We start from the raw sequence: 23,957 nt of genomic DNA on the forward strand, positions 1-23,957 counted from the left end.
GCCGTGTGCTCGTTGTCATAATTAGGAATAACGGAAAAAATTCTTTATCAATTCAGTGTATAAATAATGGAATCATAATAAGTATGAAAAACGTCAGTCAGCATTTGACAATGATAAATTGTATTTGCTGACAAGGTTATTGCAGCGACCATAAAATTTACGAAATGATGGCTTTAAACGAGACTGTTGATATTCTTGTATCATCAACCAAGGGTTTTTCACAAATGCAACTTTCGGGTGCATTGCAGATTTCAGACTTCTTCAATCACGTGTTCATTATTATTAATTCATTATTAACTAGTCCTGCAAACGTTCTATTAGTGAAGATTATAATTTCTAAACGGCCGCTTCCGGTCTTCAATTTCGTTTTAATGTCAACATTTGAGACTTCAATTCTTGAACATCTGACACAACTGTCTTCATCAGTTCGTGTTGATCCTTGACAAACTTTTCCATGATAGTTTTTATTGCATCTTCCCCTTCCTCTTTTAGAGCCAGTTTTTGAATGCCTTTAAGACTATCCAAGTACTTTTTTCTAGTGAAAGTTTCCAGTCTTTGGCAGACATCTGACATTGTTGACCAGGTATCGTCGAATTCTGTCTGAGGGATGGAGGCTGAACTCATGTGTGCAGCAAGTCTATTTCGTATTGACCTAATTCTCTCGATATCATCACCCACTCTCACCTCTCCTGCTGCAGGTTCTTCTCCCCACTTTCCTTTTGTTGGTTTAGGAATCTTTGAACAAATGTTTCTTATCAATTTGTATGTTAATGAAATATCAAATTCCTCATATCCTGATATTTTTGCCTTTTTCAATTGATCTTCTTGATTTGCATTTAGATTTAGACTCTTCAACTTTTTGTTTGATAATAAATCCACCTTGTTCTCAATATCAGATGCAGGAATTTCTGATTCTAGAATATCTCTGTATGCCTTATTTAACACATCATTTGTAGCCATACCAAGTTTTGCAAATCTAGACCGGCCTTCTAGGTTTTGTCCAGAGGCCACAGGAGTACTGGAATCACTCGACTCTCTCTGAAACAAAATAAACCATAGTAAAATTAATTAATCCAACTGAAACTAGAACAAGTAAGTGCAGAAAGTAGACAATTTTCTCTGTAACAATATCAGTATTAGTGACTCAAATGTAGTCAACTTAGCAAAAAACTTAATAACAAAGATCAAAATATATAACGAGTATTCCCTTGTATGAAACAAAGCTAAACTAAGAGTTAGTAGAGTTTGTAAAAGTATTTAATATTACATTGTGAGTTTCTCAAATGGCCATGTTGTAGGTCAAGTAGAGAAAATTAGGTTGAAAAAAGATTTGAATCTACCAGTAATTTAAAATATTATGGAGTTGATAACAATGGCAATAATCTGAAAGATGATGATCAAGGTGAAATGAAAAAAAATATTTGGGAAAGAAACACTAAGATTTTTTAAACCTTTGTAACTGAACCATCAGCCAGTGGACTGTAAATATTAAAATTTTGGAAAAGGATTGAAAACTCTTTATTTCCATGAAAACGGTTCATCTACTACATTTACATCAGGTAAGATTTGTTTTATTAATGCATTTCAATGACATGCTTAGGACTTCCCAGCAGTTTGACTTCAGAACAAGGAGGCCATGAATGTAAAAAGCAAAGTAAAAACTCCATTGCTTTTAACAATCATTCTGACAATTTTCCTAGCAAGATGTCCAGAGGAACATAAACATTTTAGAACGTAAATTAATTTTGATTGATCTGGACCCACCCTCTTGAACTTTGAACGCAAAAACCAACTACATTATTTGTCTTTTGTTCTGTTCATACAAATTATCTACCAAAATTGGGTCATTAGTTCTTGGAGAGAGGCTGAAAATGTACCAAATTCTACAATAATTCCTGGTTTGAAAGAAACCTTGGGTTTTGATCAAGATCAAGACACACCCTGAGATGAAATGAAGCTTATCATATTTCCACATTTAATTTAGCATTTTTTCCGTGAATAACCAAATAAACTAAGTTCGAATCATGAATCATAACACGATAAACCTTCGAGTCCGCTTATGCTTCTCTTTAAAAGATATAGTTACAGTAATTAAAATTAGAAACATTTTTATTTCTCAAAGTGATGTTAAACTTAACCAAATGACCTTGCATAAAGATCAGAGACATACTTATAGAAATCTGTGTAAACTATAAACCTCAAATGATTCTCAATTTCATATATTTTTTGTTCATTGGTCCTTTATATGGTCAATCAGATGTCATAAACAATGTATGTGCAAGTGGACACCATCTATATTAACAGATAGTCCCACAGACAGATAGAGAGACAATATAAATCCTATATTTCCCTTCAACATTCATTTGCCATGAGATACAAAGATTATCAATTATTACCTTTTCCCAGAATCCTAGAGTGGTCTGTATATTTATCACATGTTTCTCTCGAAGTTGACACTTGCACTGTGTTTCTTTTGCCTTGATCTTGGAGAGCTCACTTGAAAGGGTGAAAGATGAATCTTTCTCATTACAAATAATATTTTGACATTTGTATCCTCTGATGAATATCTTTGTGCCAATAAATGTTTCTGTCAATTTTTCTATTGCTTTATCAATGGAGGCTCCAATTTCATTTGATACTTCTTTGTCTACAGTCAATGGTTTGATCCTGAACACTTGCAATTGGATATCATCATTGCATATGCCAACAACAACAGTGTGTTCTTTGTGATCAAATACTGCCGCTGTTTGATAAAGACACTGACTTCCTTCATTGTCTTCATCTTTTGTGACACTCCATTTTAGAAAACTTATGCAGTATGCTACTAGTCTGTAGAACACAAACATGGCAAAGGAATTGAATCGATAGCACAAAATGGATGAGCATTCCCATTTATCTTCAAAAAAGTCAGCTTTAAACTGCTTTTTGTTCATACATGGGACATACCATGACATGCCACCTTCTGATACAGCCTCAAATGCATCCAAAGGTACCAGCATTTGAAGTTTCTCCATGTATGGCAAAATTTCACTTTTATGTTTCGAGTAAGAGGGTTCATCTTTCCACAGTGCATTTATCACTTTATCTTTAAGTTCCCCCGTTTTGTTGAAGGATTTCCACACTTTTATTAATTTTCTTTTACAATCTTTATTGATGTGGTTTTCATCAGCAATTATCTTGCTGAAAGCATTAGCAAGCCACTGAATGTCCAGTATAACATGTTCCCTCAATTCTGCTTCTCCAAAATTCAAAAGAAGACCATTGTCATGGAAACATTTTAAAAATTTGGACATTTCCTCGTCACTTTTGATTTGGTATTCATCGGGAACAGATGCGTTGAGCTTCCAGATTTCACTCAGGGACAACACCTTCCAGGCTCCTTCATACAATAACTGCTCCATTAAAGCCCATGAAGAAGGCAATTCAATTTTTGTAGTATTCTCATCCATAAATAATTCCACTATAGAGTTTTTCATTGACTCTAGAATTGCCTTAGTGTTATCATTAAGTTCCTTTAGACCCACTGCATATTCCCGATCATTCAGAGACTCACTTAACCAATCTCTGTCCTCGTCTGGTACAGCATTCCAGAACTCCCCAAAGAACCTCTCTATTTCCTGAAGAAGTAAATAAAGCATGTATATTAAAATATTAACTCATAATTGTAAACTGAACCCTAAATTATGATAATGTGTCGATGTTTGAAAATGTGCAGTTACAGGTATTTCAGTATTAAGATAGCCCGATCCTCAGGTTTATAAAATAAGCAGTCAAGTTACGCAGTTATGATAAGGCTGTCCGAAGGCTTAAAATGCCTTGAAAATATACATTTTATTCCGAGCTAGATTTTAATTTTAATTTGTAATCTTTGCAGACAACTTGAGATGACAGTTTAATCCTGTTTTATTTTAAAGCATTTCTGTGACGTCACTTGACTGTGTTGATCACGTGACGGAGATTTGTGATATTCCTAATTGTTGCACAAAAATCGCTTCAGCACAAGTGCAAAAGAAAAATATTGTGCAAAGTTTGTTACATAGATCAATTCATCGTGATCTCTAGTACATAGAAAGTGCTGGGGGCAGGTTTAATTTTTTACTCATTAAGAAAATATTCTACGAGAAATACAACTTACCAACATAAGAAGGGGTATTTTCCACTCTTTATCGCGTTTTATACAAAAATGGATAAACTACATACAATCCCCCAGCAATATTCAGTTAGAGGACATACCTCTCTTGTAGATTCACACAGAATATCTTTAATTTGTCCTTGTTTATCAATTGTGCCAGTCCAATATAAACATGATTCATAAATTTTAACTCTGTCTTCGGACGTGTAAGGGGAGCGTTTCACACATAATTTTTTGGTATTGTTTGAATATGTGCATATCAGGCAAGCAAAAGGAATTGGGATATTTAAATCTCAAATGTTCAACATCATAACAGCACACTCGAGCTTAAATACAATCCTAATTAATAAAATAAATCTACGTGCCATGTAAAATGTATGACACTTTGCCTGTCATGCCTGCTCAAGTATGCAGTGACTTGACGTCATTTAAGCATTGAATTCATATTTTGGGATGTCTTCGGTCCTATAACACACCTGGCCGTGCCGACAAATTGAATACAGAGCTAATGCACGGTATGATTATTTGTCGGCCAACCAGGTGTGTTATAGGACCGAAGACATCCTAAAATATGAATTCAATGCTTATATTTACATCTCTAATTTTCCTTTATCATAATTGTTTATTTCGTTCATGTTTAATGTGAATTTAGCGCCCTTCAGTATTGGTGTGCTTAATAAATGTAATAGCCGTTCGTGACTTTGGAAAGTCGTTTGTGACTTTGGAAAGTTAAATAACGCAAATAAACATTGCGAGGAAAAAAATTACAAATCAAATTTTAATGCACATTTGTTGTGATTTTATGTTAATTTTAAAAGGGTAGTTTTTAAATGAAATTGAGTCAAAACAATATACATTTTGTTGTTCCTAAATATTGAAAATGCATGTAGTTCCTACTGTGTATTCTAACGCGCGGTGACAAGGTTTCGCGTGTGTTATAGAAATTTGAACGTCGTGGATTTCTAATGGATTTCATAAAGAAAATTACACTGAATGTAAATATATTCTATTATGACGTCATATCTATGTAGTTCAGAGAAGTAACTACGGTTTGAACAGTTTGAAATTTTACGGGCAGCCTTATCTTAACTGCATATAAAAAAATACTCATAAAAGTACTTCTGAATCCACAAAGTTATGTGCATTTATCCACAGTATTTCTTAAAAGTTAAAAATTAAAGTTAATCAGATTCAATAGGGAAAATTGACAAATCTCCAATGTTTTTGAAGAAAAAGGGAATTGGAATATCGGCAATGCATTTTCTAATTGCAAATTATTAAACAAATATATTTTTTAGGTTAAAAAATGATAGGTATCCAGGCATTCAGAGAAACTGTCATAAGTTTTATACTTTTTAGGTATATTTTGTCTTCCAATTCCGTCATATATTCTATAATACATAGTGTAAAGGCTTTTGCTATCATTGCAAGACACTACAATCATTTCTTATTTCATATCATGCTGATAAGCATTGGTATCAAAGGCTAGATTCAAGAAAATCCCATTCTCTAAAACAGTATTAATTTTTTTTCCATTTATAGGGTACAATTGTCAACTTTTATAAGACTTTTTCTAAGACTTCCAAAACCCTTTAATCTTATAAAGTTGAACTAGAACTGTCCAATAGGGACAAATACCCCCCGCTGGGTTTTTCAGAGAAGGTGCCAATTCAAAAATACTTTATGGATCTAGAGGTGTTCACAATTTACTTACAAAAATTTGCAATGAAATACAATTGTTCATCATGTTTCTTAATGAATGACACAAAGGTGCAACCAAATGAAACATCAAAACTAATACATTGTAGTTCCATTGTAACATTTTGTTTTTATTTTTTTTTTATTCAATTTTTTTTTATTTCTGCATTAAAAAAATATACTGCAATTATGTGTTATGTCACTCTGCAAACTGATTGTTGAAAAAAAATCACATTATACAAAATCAAATTAATCTTGATAACTTTATATCAAATTCATTTGAAAATAAAGAGCTTGTCATCCAGTAATGAAGTGCTTGACAGACAATAAATTACAATTAAGAGAATAAGGGAAGAGAGATCTTTAATTCTTGTGCCTGATTCCCAGGAGATTACACATGGTTGATAATAAGATGCCTTAATGTTCAACTTCCCACACCAAACTCATTACCACGGTAATTTATCTTTAACTGGATGCATGTCCAGTCATTATTCCCAAGAGATAAATAAAACTAGTGCTAATTGTAACGGGGACCGTTAACGATGTTACCCAAACGCTCTTCAAATTGCTTTTTGTTCCTAATTCCTGTAAGACATTTTTAGAAATATGATCAGTATCGAAGGATTTCATCAAAGAATTATAAAGGCTACAATGCTATCAACTGTATGTCATTTAACGCATTGTACGCGCACGCACGTGTATAATGCACATGCAAGATGATTATGGCATGTTGTCTAAACCATTAACATAACTTTATATCGTGAGAATCAATAAAAAATCATATAAATATAAATGTTACCGTTTTTTAGATAAATTGGTCATTTTGCGTCTTTCGCGCACGCACATGCATGCATGCATGTTCGTGCATTAATTTTGATAATACCATAAAGAAGGAATCCATTATAGCTATTCATATTCTAAATTTTATCCCGTTTCGTTGAAAACTAGGAAAGTTATAGACATTTAAAGTTTCAGCAAATCAGATTGCAGCACACAAGCATGCGCATGCTTTTCATGATTATTCTTATATATCATGCTGTAGATCTTTATAATTTATAACCATGTTCAAAATTTTGGATTTTGTCGAAAAACAAGAAAGATATTGAGACTTTAGTTTCAGCCAATCAGAGCGAAGCGCACGTGCATGCACGTGAGATCTTGCCATTTTGACCATGTCTTCTTGTTTAAGCTTCTAATATATCCTTATATTATGAGTTTCAAAGCATTTCATAAAGAAATTAAATGGTTACGTCTATATCAATTATATTGGACATTTCTCATGTTGACGTGCGCGCTCTTGCAAGCACACGTGCATGTAAATGCTTTCATGATAATTCTTATATATCAGGCTGTAGACCTCCGTAATGTATGACTATGTTTGAAATTTCAAAGGATTTTATAAAAAAACAAGAAAGACTTTAGTTTCAGCCAATCAGAGTAGAGCGCACGTGCATGCGCGTGAGATCTTGCTATTTTGACCATGTCATCTTGTTTGTGCTACTTATATATCCTTATATTATGAGTTTGAAAGCATTTCATCAAAAATTGAAAAAGTTACGGCTATATTCATTATATTGGTCATTTCACGTGTTGCACGTGCGCGCTCTTGCAAGCACGTGCGCGCAAAATGACCTTCGTTCAGCAAATCTACATAACATGTCTACTGACCCAAAAAACATGTCACCTTAGTCGGATGTGTAGTTTACGATTTCATTCGCGGACAAAAAAGTGCCCAGGAAGAAGAAAAATTAAGAAACAGAGTAAAAACAATATGTTCCCAAACTTCGTTTGGGGAACATAATTACATTATCTTCTGTGCAATGTAAAAACTGTTTTTAACACTGGATGATGTTTCTTTTTTTTTAAAGTTTATATGAGTAGTTTTAAGCTGTAGTATTTTTGTAAAGATATTCTAGATTCTATGTCTCAAACCTTATACATGAGCCCAAAATGAAGAAGTCAATTAAAATAGAAAACAAAACCTGTAAAATGCAAAAAAATGAACAAAAAGAGTTGAAAATTCCAGGTGCACACCATCATATGGTGAATAATAATCGTACAAATTTTCAGATTAATCCTTGCAATAGTTTATGAGAAACGGTCCGGACAAAACCACAAAATAACAAGAGGCCCAAGGGCCTTGAATCGCTCTTCTGATAAATTAGTACAACCTATAACTTGTATTTGAAGCCTCTAACCCTAAGTATCCTAAGACCAAAGTTGCACCACCTGACAAAGTTTGATGATTCTCAGCCAATAAGGACTACTTCTTGGTCTCTACATTCTTGGAATACCCAAAATGCATCAACTGACACAATTTCATTATTCTAAGCCAATAAATACCTAAGGTACTTAAATATAGCCATAAAATGTCGAAAGTAGGTCACCGTGACCTACTTTTTGGTTGACATTCTCCGAAAACCCAAGATGCATCAACTGACAAAGTTTGATGATTCTAAGCCAGTAAGTACCAGAGACACTTAAATATAGCCATAAAATGTCGAAAGTAGGTCACCATGACCTACATTTTTGTTGACATTTTTCAGAGTCCAAAGATGCATCTGCTGACTAAGTTTGATGATTCTAAGCCAATAAATACCTGAGATATTCAAAAGAAGGTCATTGTGACCTACTTTTTGGTCGACATTCTCCGAAAACCCAAGATGCATCAAAAAGTTTGATGATTCTAAGCCAATAAGTACCGGAGATACTTAAATATAGCCATAAATTATCGAAAGTAGGTCACCGTGACCTAATTCTTGGTTGTCGCTCTCCGAAAACCCAAGATGCATCAACTCACAAAGTTTGATGATTCTAAGCCAATAAGTACCGGAGATACTTAAATATAGCCATAAAATATCGAAAGTAGGTCACCGTGACCTAATTCTTGGTCGTCACTCTCCCAAAAAACCCAAGATGCATCAACTCACAAAGTTTGATGATTCTAAGCCAATAAGTACCGGAGATACTTAAATATAGCCATAAAATGTCGAAAGTAGGTCACCGTGACCTAATTTTTGGTCGTCACTCTCCAAATACCCAAGATGCATCAACTCACAAAGTTTAATGATTCTAAGCCAATAAATACCTAAGATACTTAAATATAGCCATAAAATGTCGAAAGTAGGTCACCGTGACCTACATTTTGGTCGACATTTTTCAGAGTCCCAAGATGCATCTCCTGACCAAGTTTGATGATTTTAGGTATGAAGGTAATCAAAATATGCCTCTTAAACAATTTGAAAACATTGCCTGTCAAATTCTAAAAGTAGGTCACAGTGACCTACTTTTTCTTAAATATGTTTTAAGGTCCCAAGATGCAGCAACTTACAAGATTTGATGATTCTAAACCTCTCAGTGTCTGAAATAATGGGATTAAATGTTTCAAAAAGGATTAGACATAAAGTTCAATAAGTAGGTCACTACTCGGTGACCTACTTTTAAGTTGACGTTGTTCAAGGACCCAAAATACATCAACTGACAAAGTTTGATGATCATGGGCCTTAAAGTGTCCAAAATATGCCTTCAAATCAATTTGAAAACAAATGCCCGCAAAGTTTGAAAAGTAGATCACCGTGACCTATTTTTGAAATAACATGATGTGAAGTCCTAAGATGCATCAACTCACAAGATTTGATGATCCTAATCCTTATAGTAAGCAAAATATACACGTTTTTATTAATTGTAAATTTAGGTCAACTTTAAAGTGACCTTGAGACCACGCCCTTTGCCCCAGGGTCATGCCTTGAACAATTTTTAATCTTCAACATATCCTGATCCTTGTATGTAAGTTTGGTGAAAATCTGCCTGGCGGTTCTGGAGAAGATTTTTTAGCAACTAGTACTTTTGGTTTTGTTTTCCTGATTATCTCCCCTTGTTTTAGGGTCCTAACCCTTATTTTAGTATAAATGGTAGCCCTTGGGCCAAGGATACCCTGTAGCAAATTTGGTACTGATTGGCCAAAGAGTTCTTTAGTTATGGCCCATATTCTAAAAAGTTAACACACACCGCACAAATGGCCATAGCATTAGCTCTTTGATCCTTTGGCTCAGAAGAGCTAAAAATGAAAAAAACACCTGTAAAATTCAAAATAATAATCGAATCAAGATGAAAATATCAGGTGCACAACTTCATATGGTGAATAATATTTGTACAAATTTTCAGACAAATCCTTCCAATAGTTTCTGAGTAATGGTCCGGACAAAATCTCGTCTACAGACAGACAGACAGACGGACAGACGGACATGGTGATTCCAATATACCCCCCTAAACTTCGTTTGCGGGGGGTATAATAAAATAAAAATTCTTGCATGAAAAGTTTCATGTTGATGTATTTAAAATTAAATATTAATTTTTGGAGTTATCCTTCCTGGCTCAGAATCGGATATCCTAAAATGTGGTGCACAGTTCAAACTGACGTCAATTGCACCATGTAAATCTGGTATCCATTGTTGATAACAATTTATATGACACTCTGGATGTAATACAAAATACATGATTGTGTAATACGATTAACTGTCAATTAATTATTGGTTCTTTTGTATTTCTGAATTTTAACTGTAATTGTGCATTATCAAATAGGTTGGTATCAGTTATTTTTTGTGATTCACATTTCAATTAGCCTGAATACTTACAGCTGTAGATTTTTTCTCTGTGTGTGTGGCAACAAGAAACAGTGGTGCTTTTTTGCCTCCAAATGTCTTGATTGAGGTAATCCAAAACTTCAGGTAGTCTGAAAGAAACAAGAGTATGTAAGTCTAAAGGAACAACAAAGCATCCTAATAAAAACCAAACAGGTCGGAGTCTCTGGAAAGTGTGTAGCTCTACTGCTTTGTGTTTAAAACATGAAAAAGTAAAAGAATTTCAATCTATAGTTTTGTTTTTGGTTTTACAATTGTCCAGCAGAATTATATGATTTCATATTTTGAAAACCTTTTAATAGTTATTAAATAAAATATGAACTCTGAAATGTGCAATATTTAAATTCTGATTTTTTTTTTTACATATCTTCTTCCTTCTGCTTTTCATGAAAACTGATTTTGTAGAAACATGTATTACAGTGTTGTGTACTTGTTAAGGCAAACAGCATATAAAGAGAAGTTAAGTCAATTTCAATGGCAACACCCTCTGAAAACTGATTCATCATTCCTGGCTACTGACTGAAAATTTATTTGTCACATCCACAGAAATGAACAGATTCCCACCACAACTAACAAGCCCATGGGAGATCAATATCCCCAACGAAATAACTCCATCTGATTATTGAACTCCATTAGTACGAACTGATTAATTTTAATATAAGAAAAAACAAATTTCACTAGTTGTTACTTCAAAAAAAAACCAAAGCTGTTAATAACTAGATGTATGTCCATAGGACATGAATGCCCCGCCGAGGGTATATTAGAGTCCCTGAAATGTTCTACTTTCCCATTTTTCCGTTCGTTCAGCGTTCATTCACTGTTCGTTCAGGGTGCGTTCACTGTTCGCTCTTCGTACACAGTATTGCGTTCACCGTGCGCTTGCGTTCACCATTCATAAAACGTTCACAATTCGCTCTTCGTTCCGTTTTATTTTGCGTTCACCGTTCACTTATCGTTCAGTCTTCATTGTCATTCGGAACTCCGAAGTGAAAGGACTTATCTTTTTTTAATTGAATAACTTTGATATCGTACTTGAAGAATAATTATTTCATTGTAAAAATTATCTATGATAGTAATATTTCTATTATTATAACCAAGCTGTTGCTTATTTCATGAAATTTCCCTGTAAAATAATACATTAAGTACCTTCATGTATGTAGAAAGATGCTAAAATATTAATTTTCAAAAATGGCAATGTACAAATGCTTCACGCACGGCATTAATTTGTTGTAATTTTAATGACGACAAATCATTTATGGATGTATAATAATTAATCCAAGTCTTTTACAAGAAAAGAATACACAAAAAAATATTTCTACAATAACCCGTATTTTTAAACTAGACGAAGGTCTGATAATAATGAACAGTACTGCAAATATTCAGTTTATTAAATATCTTTAGAGTAGTGTTGGCAACGAGTACCCGGTTAACAGGTTAACCGTCGAACGTTGCGAGTATCGGTTAGTAAAACTGCTATTCGGTTACTCAGATAAAATAAATTCTACATAGTAAAGGCATTGAAAATGAATGTTTTACAATTTATAAATGTATACTAACTTACACATTTCCCTAAGTTTAGGTACCGTTAGATTTGATTTATTGCATGGTTATAGTAAATTAAATTGTTTTGACTAGTTTTCACAGTTTATATAATTAATAGCTTTGATTGCTTGGGGGCCTGGGTTGTGATTACCTCATTTGATAATTTAACGAGATGCCGCCGCAGACAAATAAGGTTGGGGTTGTAACAAAAGAACAGCTGATTCAAAATCTGTTAAATCACCTAAGCTTAAAATTATTCGAAAACCAGCGATTTACTGGACACTCCACATATTAATTATTAATTATGGAGTATGTAAATAATTATTCTCCTTGATTGCGACATATTTCGGGGGCTGAAAAAGAAAGTAAAAAATGGTGATTGACGGTGACGTATTTATTTGTCTTTGTGTGTCGAATTCCCTATTAATTTTCTTTATTTTAAAATCGAAAATCTTTGACGATATCGTATGTGTGAGTTGTAAGTATATTATCCCTATACAGTATATTTGCGCATTACTACTACCGATAAGTATAGAATAAGATAAATAATAGATATCGATACTTTCACCAAAAATCATCCGAGTAAACGGGTACTCGATCGGAAGATGAAGCGAGTACCCGGTTACTAAAAATCGTCCGATTTGCCAACACTACTTTAGAGCTTATAAAAATTGATAGTGTGATTTTAAATTTTAGAAAAGACCAACTGATTAAAATAGTCTATTATTAGAGAAGGTACCTAAACATATGTTTAAATATATGTTTGCCATTCATTATAATTAAGACAACCCCCCCTCCCCGGTGCCTTTTCTCTCGAAATAAAATTCTTAGTGAGTGTTTTCAGTATATTTTAATTAATATTTAATGTGCATTGGAACACAAGAAAATCAGTCTTAAAACCAACATCAAACAGTCATTTAACAATAGTATTTTAGAATACACTTGTGCTGACAGTAGTACTTTAAATTGGCAGGGAATATGTTTCAAATTCAATTTAAAACTTAATCCTTCCAAGTATATATTCCCATTCTTTATTTTTTTCTGCAGGAATGCAAAAATCAGATCTAGAAATGATAGGGAAAAATATTAAAACTCCTTGGAAATATCAAGTGACTCTTTGCCTTCGGCATGTTCGGTGAAACGCGATTTTCACGATTTTCACATCTCCACTGTGTCGAATGATTTTGATTGACAGGACAAGCACTCTACTAGCACGTGGACTTCCTGTGAACCTTGTGAACTTGATGATGGAAAATAAAAGCCAATGATTACTGTTAAATGGATCTGTTAATCAAAAAAAAATTGATTACCTTTACTGCTTGCATTATTTAGGAAAAATAATAAGAATTTTTATTTGATACAACAGATATCTGAGATTTGAGTGGGTATCTCTTTCTCTCTCTCTTTCTTTCTTTACATTTCTCTGTTCAATAAAAACTATGACAGCACATTACTTATTTAGTTTTGAAAATTTAATTTATTACAAATAATTTGAATGCCTCTTTCCATCATCTAATGACAGAGTATAATCACGGCCGGGAAATGTTTTCAGATACATATAGAATTTAGCTAAGATAATCGTCATGAAAGAATACAAAAAACACACAAATATAGAATATTTTGCATTAGAATTTAAAACAAATGAGAGTTTTTATGCAATACGTCAACAGACAATTGAGAATTAAAAAAGAAATCCGTTATTTTACTCAGAAGCGCCTTGGCACGGAAATACATGTATGGTTGTTTCAACCGCGTACAATGTAATTAATCCATTCTATAAGTAGTAATTTTATCTTCAGACGTCCACACTATTTTATTAGTGAAAAGAATAAGCATATTTACTATATAAATAGATTAATTTTATAATTAACCTACACACGTTAGGTAACAAATACACATGTTTTACGGCAATTAAAATTGTGTTATAACAATATCGATTTAAAACATAGGTACATATAGGTACATACAAAAAATTTAATTAATTAATTTCTTCATTATTTTTATTGTTTATTTATATTAAACCACCTAGAATTAGAATAATAGAATAATAAAATAATCTCAATGCAAGGAAAAGATCAGAGGCATTTTGAATAAATTGTTCATCTTACGTTCACCGTTCAATTTGCGCTCACAATCGCGCTCCGTTTGCGTTCTACGTCCACTCACCGTTCACCAAGTTGCGTTCAGCATTCGCACATCCTTCACTCATCATTCTCTCTGCGTCATTCACCGTTCTTTCAGCGTTTCTTCATCATTCAGGTTGGAAAGTTCAGTGCTCCAAGTCACACTTACTTTAAGGTTGCTAAATGGCGACCTAAAACTTTTTTTGGTCGCCAATTCAGAATTTCTGGTCGCCATGAACAAATTTTTCACTCGCCATGATGAAAACATGTGAATAACACAATTAAAACAATGAACTAACATCCATATGTGTTCTGTTTTTATCAAATCAAAGATAATTGATTACTGTGACTGGAAATCATTTGCTAGTTGAAGGATATACTTTTATTAAATACAACCACCCTTTGTATGGTACACAGAACACACGTAATCTGATCCTAGAATTAAAGTTTAATCAAAAGAAAATAAAACTTTGACAGTTGTTAAGACAGTACTTTGCCAATTGTTTATATTGTTTACCTGTTTTTTTTTTACTACTAAGTTATTACCCATAGCGCAGTCGTAATCAATGCCGCCAAAACACTTAAAGGTCCAATATATATGTCTATGATGTATGTTGTAAACAATGGTTAAAGAGAAGGAATAACAATATTAGTTTAATTTTAAACCTCGTTGTTTTCTTTATTTACCTGTTCAAATATCGCCAAAAATAACGTCATCAATAAAGTTACTTCCCCTTTTTGTTACGTCATTAGAGACACTCGACAAAATCTAGTTACATAAGTATAGTAAAAAGTGCTCTTGATTATCTTAAATCATGACAAATTAATTATTCTTCTTCGACCGATTCTGTTTCGTCCAAAGCCGGTAAGGGTGAAAGTGGAAATATTAAAATAACACAAATGACAAGGGATCATCGCAGAAGCTAACAAATATATACTTGTCAAAATTTCTAAGTCCCCACTTTTATTATTTTAATTTTTAAAAAACTGAAAATCAATTAACAAGTTGCTTACAATTTTACCTTTCTTTTTCAATGCCTACCTGTTACGGCCAAAAAATTTGTAATCGAATATGTATTTACTCGGCCGTGACCGATTTTGTTAAAAAGCATGAAGTGCGAGTTTCATATGTTTTCGGGTGTATCTTTTATTTATTTAAATTTCCATGTGTTCTACATCTTTAGTTGTTCACGAAAAACAGAAAAAAGCTTGAATAAAATGCCATATATGTCCGTACAACAATGTGCAAGTGAAGTTGACAAGGCCCAAGCTGGTGTTAGTAGAGGAGAGTTCTATTTCCTTTACCTTTATTTGTTTTTTTTACTTAAAACCTTTAAAATATCGTCAGAATGTTGAACAAAGCTTACTTGAATTCCTTGCAATCCTTTAAATCGCTAAATTTTCAACAAATACCACTAAACAATCCTAGTGTTTATCCGAAAATTCACTGAAACCGGAACCGGAAGTGCCCATGGTCAAGGCGAATACATAAACTGCAACGACACATCAACAGGGCTACTGCATAAGAATTACTCAATATTGTGGAAAGAACCTAACTGCGCGTGAAATTGCTCTGCACTTATTAAAAATTAATTGAGGTCTCCTTAATATTAAAAATTATAAGAAACAAACTGGAAGAGTGGGGAATGTGTGTAAGGAGGCCTGATGTACTATTGGCTTAATATTGTCGATTAAAACAATTTCGGTAAGCTTCAATGTCATCCATATATCAACCCTATAGAACATGAATGGGACAAGATGGACCGGAAAGTGAGAGCTTTTCCAGCAGCAGAATCTAGCGTAACTATAGTGGATGACCTCGCAATGCATGTAATAACTTCCATAAAGATTTTTCTTGAATAGTATGAACTGTTTGATAAGCAGTTGTCTTGCTCTTAATTCGTATTAAAGAAGGATAAATCCAGTATTGAACGTTGCGAATTTTGAATTCTAGGGTGCCCTAACGTTTCTGCATTTTGTGTTAAAGCCTATCAATAGAATTAGATTAAGTAAAAAAAATTGCTTTGCTTCTTTTTATCATGTATACTTATTAATTTATATTGTCTAAATGATTTAATATAAAAGCCGTGTGAACCAAAAACTTACCTGGGGACTTAGAAATTTTGTTTGTATACATACATGCAATTTGTATTTAATGCCTTTTACTGAGTGTGCTCAATATTTCCGCAAAAATTATTTAACTGCAGAAAATTGATTTTATGTGTTGTCTCTTATTCATCATATAGGACCAGGACTTTTACATTGTGAAAAAGTATAGATTCATAAGAATTCTTTTTTTTTACATTGCATAGCCCTTTGAACCAGGCACACAGGGGGATGTTTTTTATGTTAAGTATACTATAATGAACATTGAACGGAAGAACAGAAATTACGTCATCGTCAGATATACATCATCCGTCGGAATCCGAAGTTTTAGCTATCACAGGTTTATGGACCCCCCCCCCCGCCTCGGTTGTTTCGTACCCCAGTCCCCAGCGGTTTTTTTTTTTGTTTTAAGGTGGCTCATTACATCCACAGTTTATTTTAGATTTCAATACATCACCACTTATAATGTAGATGTCAAATATCCAGATGGGGGTATTGATATCATAAATATTTTTTATAGAATTTTTTGTTTTATTTTAGTGAAATGTTTTATTTCAGGTTTATTATTCACAGAATTTCAGAACTCTCAGTGTCAAATGATGGGCATATTCTTAAGACAAGTACACAAAGTGAAAATACCTCATAATACCTGATAATAATTTTATTAGAAAAAATAATTTTCTCCTAAAAAACAATTAATGTCATTATCTTTTTAATCTATGCATAACACGTTTAAAAGTGTGTTCTGAAGAGACAAGGAATGTATTTCAATGAATTACATGTGTCAAATTGAATGAAGAATGTTTAAACGAAATGAAAAATCCAATTTAAAAAATATTTGGTATAAAAAGTCCACTTTCAAGAGTTATCTTTCCTAATTAGCCAAGACTCAAAACACCATGGAACGTTTGACATTACATCTAAAATTCATATTTAATTTAAAGCTTTAAATTGCCAGAGCATACATTTAAATCAATAAAACAAATATATAAATTAACACCAACACAGTAAATAGTGCAATTAAATAAAGTTTTAATTTCAACAAGGTTGTAGATTTTAACTCGAATTTCTTCCATACATAAATGTCAGTGATTGATAGAGCTCACTGCATGCATGGCTATGAAATTGACATTACTTGTTTGGCGAAGATTTGACTGGTGCTTTCCTTTGTTTCTGCCTAAAAGCAATTCTTCTTGGTTTATGCATGATGAATCCGTTACTTTGTTTTCACTGTTTACAACACCGCATGTTTCATCTATTTTTAAAGCGTTTTAAAGGTCAGGGTCATATTATAGAGGTTCCTACACTAACCGTTCCCTGAGCAAACCGGCCGACACAATGGAGGTCTATTTTTTTGTGTAGTACGTCATCAAAAAGTGGTGTAATGAGCCTCCTTAAAATAATATTTTTCTATGATATATTCATAATATAAAGTATTACAACCAAAAAATCAAAAATTTAAGAGGAAAGAAGGCTAGTTTAAGCCTTTTATAAATTCATACCCTCAGATACAAAAACAGAACGTTCTGTTTCAGTATCGGGGGGTATGAATTTTCCCTGTCCCTAAGCACCTGTGGTAACTAAACATTTGTCTGGAACCTTTTTAATTTATGCGTAGCAAGTACTTTTTATTTACCCCCCTCCCTCCCAAAGTTACATTTCTTTGTTGTCCCCCTCAACGAATATTAATTGCTTCATACAGGCCTGAAAATATTTGTCAACTTTCATTCTAAAAATATTTTAATATGAATTAAATCACCCTACATTAGTTTAGAAAAAAGAAAACAAAACTTTTAAGTAAACATTCTGATTTCGTATGCTCTTGTGGTAACTATGTCAAGACGCCAGCACAAGAGAGAATAAGTGCTGGAGAAAAACAAAACTGTGGGCTGAAAATTGAGGAACAATCACTTGCGAGCATGAACTCTGAGGTTTTAATGTTTGAATAAATATGTAATGGAAACGATTTTAATATAAAAAATTTCTAGAAAAGGGACAACTGGAAGTATTTTTTTACTGCAGCATGTTCGAGGTTTACGCCGAAATGCATGCATTTTCGAGTTTTGACTTGGCGCCGCGTAATGTTCAGTAATGTATATATACCGAGTGCATGCTCTAATGTAAAGGGCCAATATCTAAAACTTGACAAAAGCGGAAAATATAAAATATCGAAGTATTGGTATGACGGACAACGAATTCATGTATATTTTGCTTAGTTTTATTTTCAGTAGGGGTAAGGGGCAAAGTACATGAACTAATCGTCAAGTACTTGTGATCTTGTTGAGTTCTGTAACAAGAATAAAAAAATAACTTTCCCTCAATACAGTATTGCAGCTATAAATACCTAAACTGACAACTGAAAAATGAAATAAAACCAAGAAATTCGTGAGATAATTTTATAATTAATTGTAGCCAAAACTGGTCTGTGTAAAATGTCGCTTACAAATATTCATAAAGTTTCGTGTTTATTGGGCTCAAAACCATCTCTTTTTAAATTGAATGTCCATATTTCCCTCAATTTCAGGTGCCTAAGAATTAAAATATATAATCATGTTTTGTTCCAATTTATTGGTACAGCCCACATGGCAACATCTCGCAAACAATAATGTTCCAAACACGACAATATAGCATGCACTTCCTATTTCACGTTGTCTCTGATGACGTCACGCAACAAGGGAGATAAGCGATTTACAAAAAATGATCCACTTGTTACACAGGTAAGTTTAAACGTCTATAAGTGATGGAAATTGGTGACAAAAAATTAGATAGACCTCAGAATGTCATTCATATTGCTCCAGAGACTGACAATAATGAATAATTATGAATTTTCACAAAAATATTATACTTTACCTTTAATTAATTGTGATATGCAAGCCATTGACCAAATACTTTAATAACCAGGTCAGAGAAACTCTAGAAAGTTTACGACGTTTGGATGCCATTCTTACAGAGACGTTATGTATTTACGTTTCTGGTTCTATCAAACTTGACTAATTACAGCATGCTGTCTTAACATTACGTGATCCAATTCCATACGATGCTTTGTAAATTGTGTTAAAGTATATATCTTCAAACATTGTCTTGATAGAGAATCTTGAAAACGTAAATCTCGATCCCGATCATAAAAAGATGGACGTTGCCAGCCCAAATTTTCTCAGTCGCGAAAATGTGACTTAGTTTTAATTTCTAGTCGCAAAACCAATTTTTTGGTCGCAAATGCGACCATTTTAGTTGCAACTTGGAGCACTGGAAAGTAGAATGTTTCAGAGACTATAGTAAACCAACATGAAAATTTGTATAAGTGTACATGATTTGATCAGAATATCTTGAATAGTAATGCAGTTGAATTGCTTACTTTAGTATGTATGAGCATATGAAGTTTGACACTAATTTCATCAAAGTGAGGTCAAAGTCAAGGAAATGCCAAGGTCAAAACTGTTGATGCAGTTGCATATCTCACATCAATATGTATCAACATATGAAGTTTGATAAAGATATCTAGAAATTATGTCTTTAATTAAAACTGCCTTTAACACAATTTGATATAATTGGGGTCAAGGTCAAATAAAAGGTCAAGGTCAAAATTGTTGATGCAGTTGAATTGCTTACATCGATATGTATCAACAAATGTAGTTTGACAGTGATTTAGGAAAAGTGTTGTCAAAGGAAAAAAACAAAGGTCAAAAAAGTTGATGCGGTTGAATTGCTCTCATCAATGTGTAACTTCATATATGAAGTTTGATAAAATATCTTGAATGGTATCTTTAAAACTGAGCGAAACACTAAATAAAGATAAGTGAGATCAAGGTAAAGGAAAGGTCAAATGTTGATGCAGTTGACTAGCTCTCATCAGTATGTATCAACATGTGAAGTTTGAAAACACAATCTTGAATGGTATGTTTAAAACTGAGCTAAACACTAATTAAAGAAAAGTTAGGTCAAGGTCAAAGGAAAGGTCAAGTAAAAAAATGTTGATGCAGTTGCATGGCTCTCATCAAAATCTATCAGCATATGAAGTTTGATGAAAATATCTTGGATGGTTTCTTTTAAACTTAGCTTTGAACAGAGCTAAACGCAAAGTGTGACGGAAGGACCGAAGACCGACATGACAAACACTATATGCCCCGGCCATATTCATGCCGAGGCATAACAAATTTAAATCTACATTATCGTTTTTGATACTTTTCTTATTCGTGATCAAATCAGGGCTTTGTTGTTCTTGTGAAGAATTAAAACGATTTTCCCATGTTTTCCTACATAAAACATTGATGTTCTTGAGAAGGAGACTTTCTGATGATTTTTGTCTATGTAAGCCTGCTTAGTCCCCCATTATAGCCCCTCCCTTGCCCCATGGGTCATGATCTGAACAAATTTAAATCTACACTATCAGGGCATGCTTCCATATAAATATGTCCAATCATGGCTTAACTGTTCTTGAGAAAAAAAGATTTTTTTTTTGAATTCCTTATATGTATTCATAAGTTAAACTTTCATCCCCCAATGTGCCAACATCCTATCCCCAAGGGTCATGGTTTGAACAAATTTGAATCTACACTATAAGAGGATGCCTCCATATAACTATAAACAATCATGACTATGCTGTTCTAGAGAAGAAGATTTATCTATATTTTCCCTTAGTATTCTAATGTTAATCTTTGATACCTCATTGTGGCCCCATCCTTCACCCAGGGTCATGATTTGAATTAACTTGAATCTACAATATTAGAGGATTTCCAAAGAATGTTTCTACATGTCAGTTTCATGATTCCTGGCCCAGTGGTTATTGAAAAAAAAAGAACATTCTTAAAGAATTTTCCTATGTATTCCTCTGTAAAACTTTGATACGCTATTGTAAACCCCCAATCTCTTTTTAAAGATTTTCCCTATATTTTTGTGAAATTTTGATGCCCAACTGGGGCCACACTCTACCCCAAGGAGTCATGATTTGAACAAACATGAACCTTCACCTTTAGAGGATACTTCTATATAACTTTCAAATTTCTTGGCCAAGTGGTTCTTGAAAAGATTTTCAAAAATTTTTCCTATGTATTCCCATGTTAAACTTTGATACACAATTGTGACCCAACCCTTCCCCCGGGGTCATGTTGTAAACAAACTTGAAATAACACTATCCGAGGATGCATCCACATTAGTTTAATCTTTTCTGGCCCCATGATTCTTGAAAAGATTTTTTAAATACGCCATTATTTTTTCACTTATATATAATTATTTCCCATTGGAAGAGGTTGTGGCCTTTTATTTGAATAAACTTGATTTCCCCTCACCCAATGACACTTCCTGGCATGTTTTATTGGTCCAGTGGTTCTTGAGTAGAAGATGATAATGTGAAAAGTTACAACAACAACGACAGACAAAAGACAAATTTTGATCAGAAAAGCTCACATGAGTCTTCGGCTCAGCCGTCGGTCAGGATAGCTAGGGCAACCAAACAATTGTTGGAAATGGCCTTATGTTTCTTTGAACATTTCAATCTGCTAAACAAAATGATAAATGTGTATTGTCGATGAACAAAACCACAAATGGATGCGTAAACTTAATACCGATAACTACCTTAAAACATCTGACATTTTATAAGTGTCTTACCTCTGTAAGTCCAAACGGAAAAGATTGATCCTTCTTGGTTATCTTTCTCTTTATCCACAACATCATCAAACCTCTTAGTCATGTCCAACACAAGTATAAAGAAGGCCTTTGGTGTTACGTAAATTTGGTGACAAGCATAATATGCTAACTGGCCAGCAAAATCCAGCAAGCTAACAGTCGGGAATTTTTCTTTTTCAGACAGGATTTTCTGAAAAATTTCATCCTTCACCATTTCTTGTGTTTCTGAGGAAGGAACACTGGTCATTGTCTCAACTGTATTCTGTTCTTCTTTGCCTTCAGATGGAGAAATGGACCTCCCAACGTTCTCTTCTTTCTTTTCTTCTCTGCTATATAAAACTACTTCAGTGTTTTTATCAGTACTCCCTAGCTCCAAATTGTCTTCTTGTTCATTTGTATCGGAGATGTCAGTTGCACTGCCCGGGTCTGGTTTCAAATCTGCAGTGTTTATCCTGATAAATGTCTTCAATGGTGAGTCATCATCAGCCTCTGTAAAAGAAGAAATTGATATATAGTAAAAAAAAACCTTGGAATTATACTTGGCTTTTCTGAAGTCTTACTGGGATGGAAATGAATGCACAATATACGATTACAATTGATACTTTTCTATTCTGTGTAAGGTATTCAAGGCTCACTGGATTTACAAAATGCAAATTGTCAATAGTTTCCATGGAAACAGGGGAAAAGTGAAAAATTTTTAATTTTGATTTTTAAATCAAAGTGCTGAAAGGACTGATACGAGTTGATGTTGTCCAAGTTTCTAGTTCTAGGAAACTGTCCATCCAATTGAGCTAAAACCTTTTTAGGGTTAATAGGCATGTTGTGTAGATGTATGGAACGAAGGTCATTTTGCGCGCATACACATGCACGAGCAACATGTAAAATGACATATACTTATTATAGCTAAAACTTTAGCTAAAACTTTTACATTTTTGATGGAATGCTTTGAAACTCATTATATAAGGATATTATACAAGGATAAATTAATAGTGTAGAAAATATGACACTGTCAATGAGAGAACGAACTCACGTGCATGCACGTTCGCTTAGCTCTAATTGGCAGAAATAAAAATCTTAAAAACTTTTTTGCTTTTTGACAAAATACTTTGAAATTAAAAATATATTCATGCTTTAGGATTTCCTACAATATGATATAGGGTGAATTCACCATGCATCGGATACCCTTGCACTTCATTAAGCTCTAGCGATATCGCTACCGACGGAAAATTATCAAAATGGAGTTTTACATTTAGTTTGTGATTAATGTAACAATTTAGGACACAATTATATTCCGTTTATTGAGAAAATATCCCCGGAAATCGAGTTTTTAGAAAAAACTGAAAATTCACCATGGATCGGACATTGTTCACCATGCATCGGACAGACGGTATGGAGGCCGGAAAAATATCCTACCTTTATCACAGTGCTTTAAAATCCTTGATATGGATATATTTTCATCTTTTATCTAAGAAATATCCCTCAACTTTAATTTAATCGACGATATTATTGCACAAATGTAGAGCGATTCTCGAGACCTCACTCTGCCTTAGAAATGCTTTAAAATGCTTATAATGCCGTAATTCGCGCCTTTTTCTCATGGTTTATCATACTCTGGTTTGTAGAAATAAATTGTGTAAAATTCCAGACGTCATATATCGATAACTTGTATTTTGACTGAAAATATAGAGTTTTTTATTTTCTTTTTCCGCAAAAAACAGCTGTCAGCTGGGTTCTGTATGGAAATGGTAGTGCTTACCTTTGCATCGAAAAGTGTCCGATGCATGGTTAATTTGTGTCCGATATACGGTGAAAATAGCATACTAGTAAAAACCAGCTCTAATAAGAATTAAACAAACATTGAAGTGAAATTTAATTATAATTTATGTAAAATTACCAATCCCTGATAAAATTCACCAAAGTCCGACTCGTTCCGTGGAAGTCGAATTTAAAAGAACGATAACTCTAAAAATTGCAAAATCATAAATTTCGGGTTATTCCCCTTTGATGATGTAAAATATGACGTAACTTCAAGGCCATTTGCGGGTTATTTTTATCACAACATGATAAACACAATCTGTATCATTAAAAAATTTA

General features: G+C 33.4%; 1 protein-coding gene across 1 annotated transcript; it reads right to left on the minus strand.

Moving 5' to 3' along the window:
- Positions 1-357: 357 nt before the first annotated feature.
- LOC134275945 (probable serine/threonine-protein kinase pats1) lies at positions 358-22,451 on the minus strand. Its single transcript, XM_062758229.1, has 4 exons — positions 21,846-22,451; positions 10,465-10,562; positions 2,397-3,617; positions 358-1,038 (listed from the first exon to the last, which is right to left on the minus strand). The coding sequence occupies exons 1-4, from the start codon at positions 22,108-22,110 to the stop codon at positions 358-360; spliced, it is 2,265 nt and encodes a 754-aa protein (XP_062614213.1). The 5' UTR covers positions 22,111-22,451.
- Positions 22,452-23,957: the final 1,506 nt, after the last annotated feature.

Source organism: Saccostrea cucullata, unplaced genomic scaffold (assembly GCF_032062105.1).
Source record: "Saccostrea cucullata isolate Sc308-1 unplaced genomic scaffold, CSIRO_AGI_Scuc_v1 ctg7160, whole genome shotgun sequence".
Lineage (NCBI taxonomy): Eukaryota > Metazoa > Mollusca > Bivalvia > Ostreida > Ostreidae > Saccostrea > Saccostrea cuccullata.

Excerpts from the sequence above, each read along its gene's own strand:
- LOC134275945 (XM_062758229.1), bottom strand. The coding sequence starts at position 22,110 with ATGACCAGTGTTCCTTCCTCAGAAACACAAGAAATGGTGAAGGATGAA. Across the intron at positions 3,618-10,464 it reads CAGAGAAAAAATCTACAGCT|GAAATAGAGAGGTTCTTTGG; the intron begins GTAAGTATTCAG and ends TTACTTCTTCAG. Across the intron at positions 1,039-2,396 it reads CTCTAGGATTCTGGGAAAAG|AGAGAGTCGAGTGATTCCAG; the intron begins GTAATAATTGAT and ends ATTTTGTTTCAG.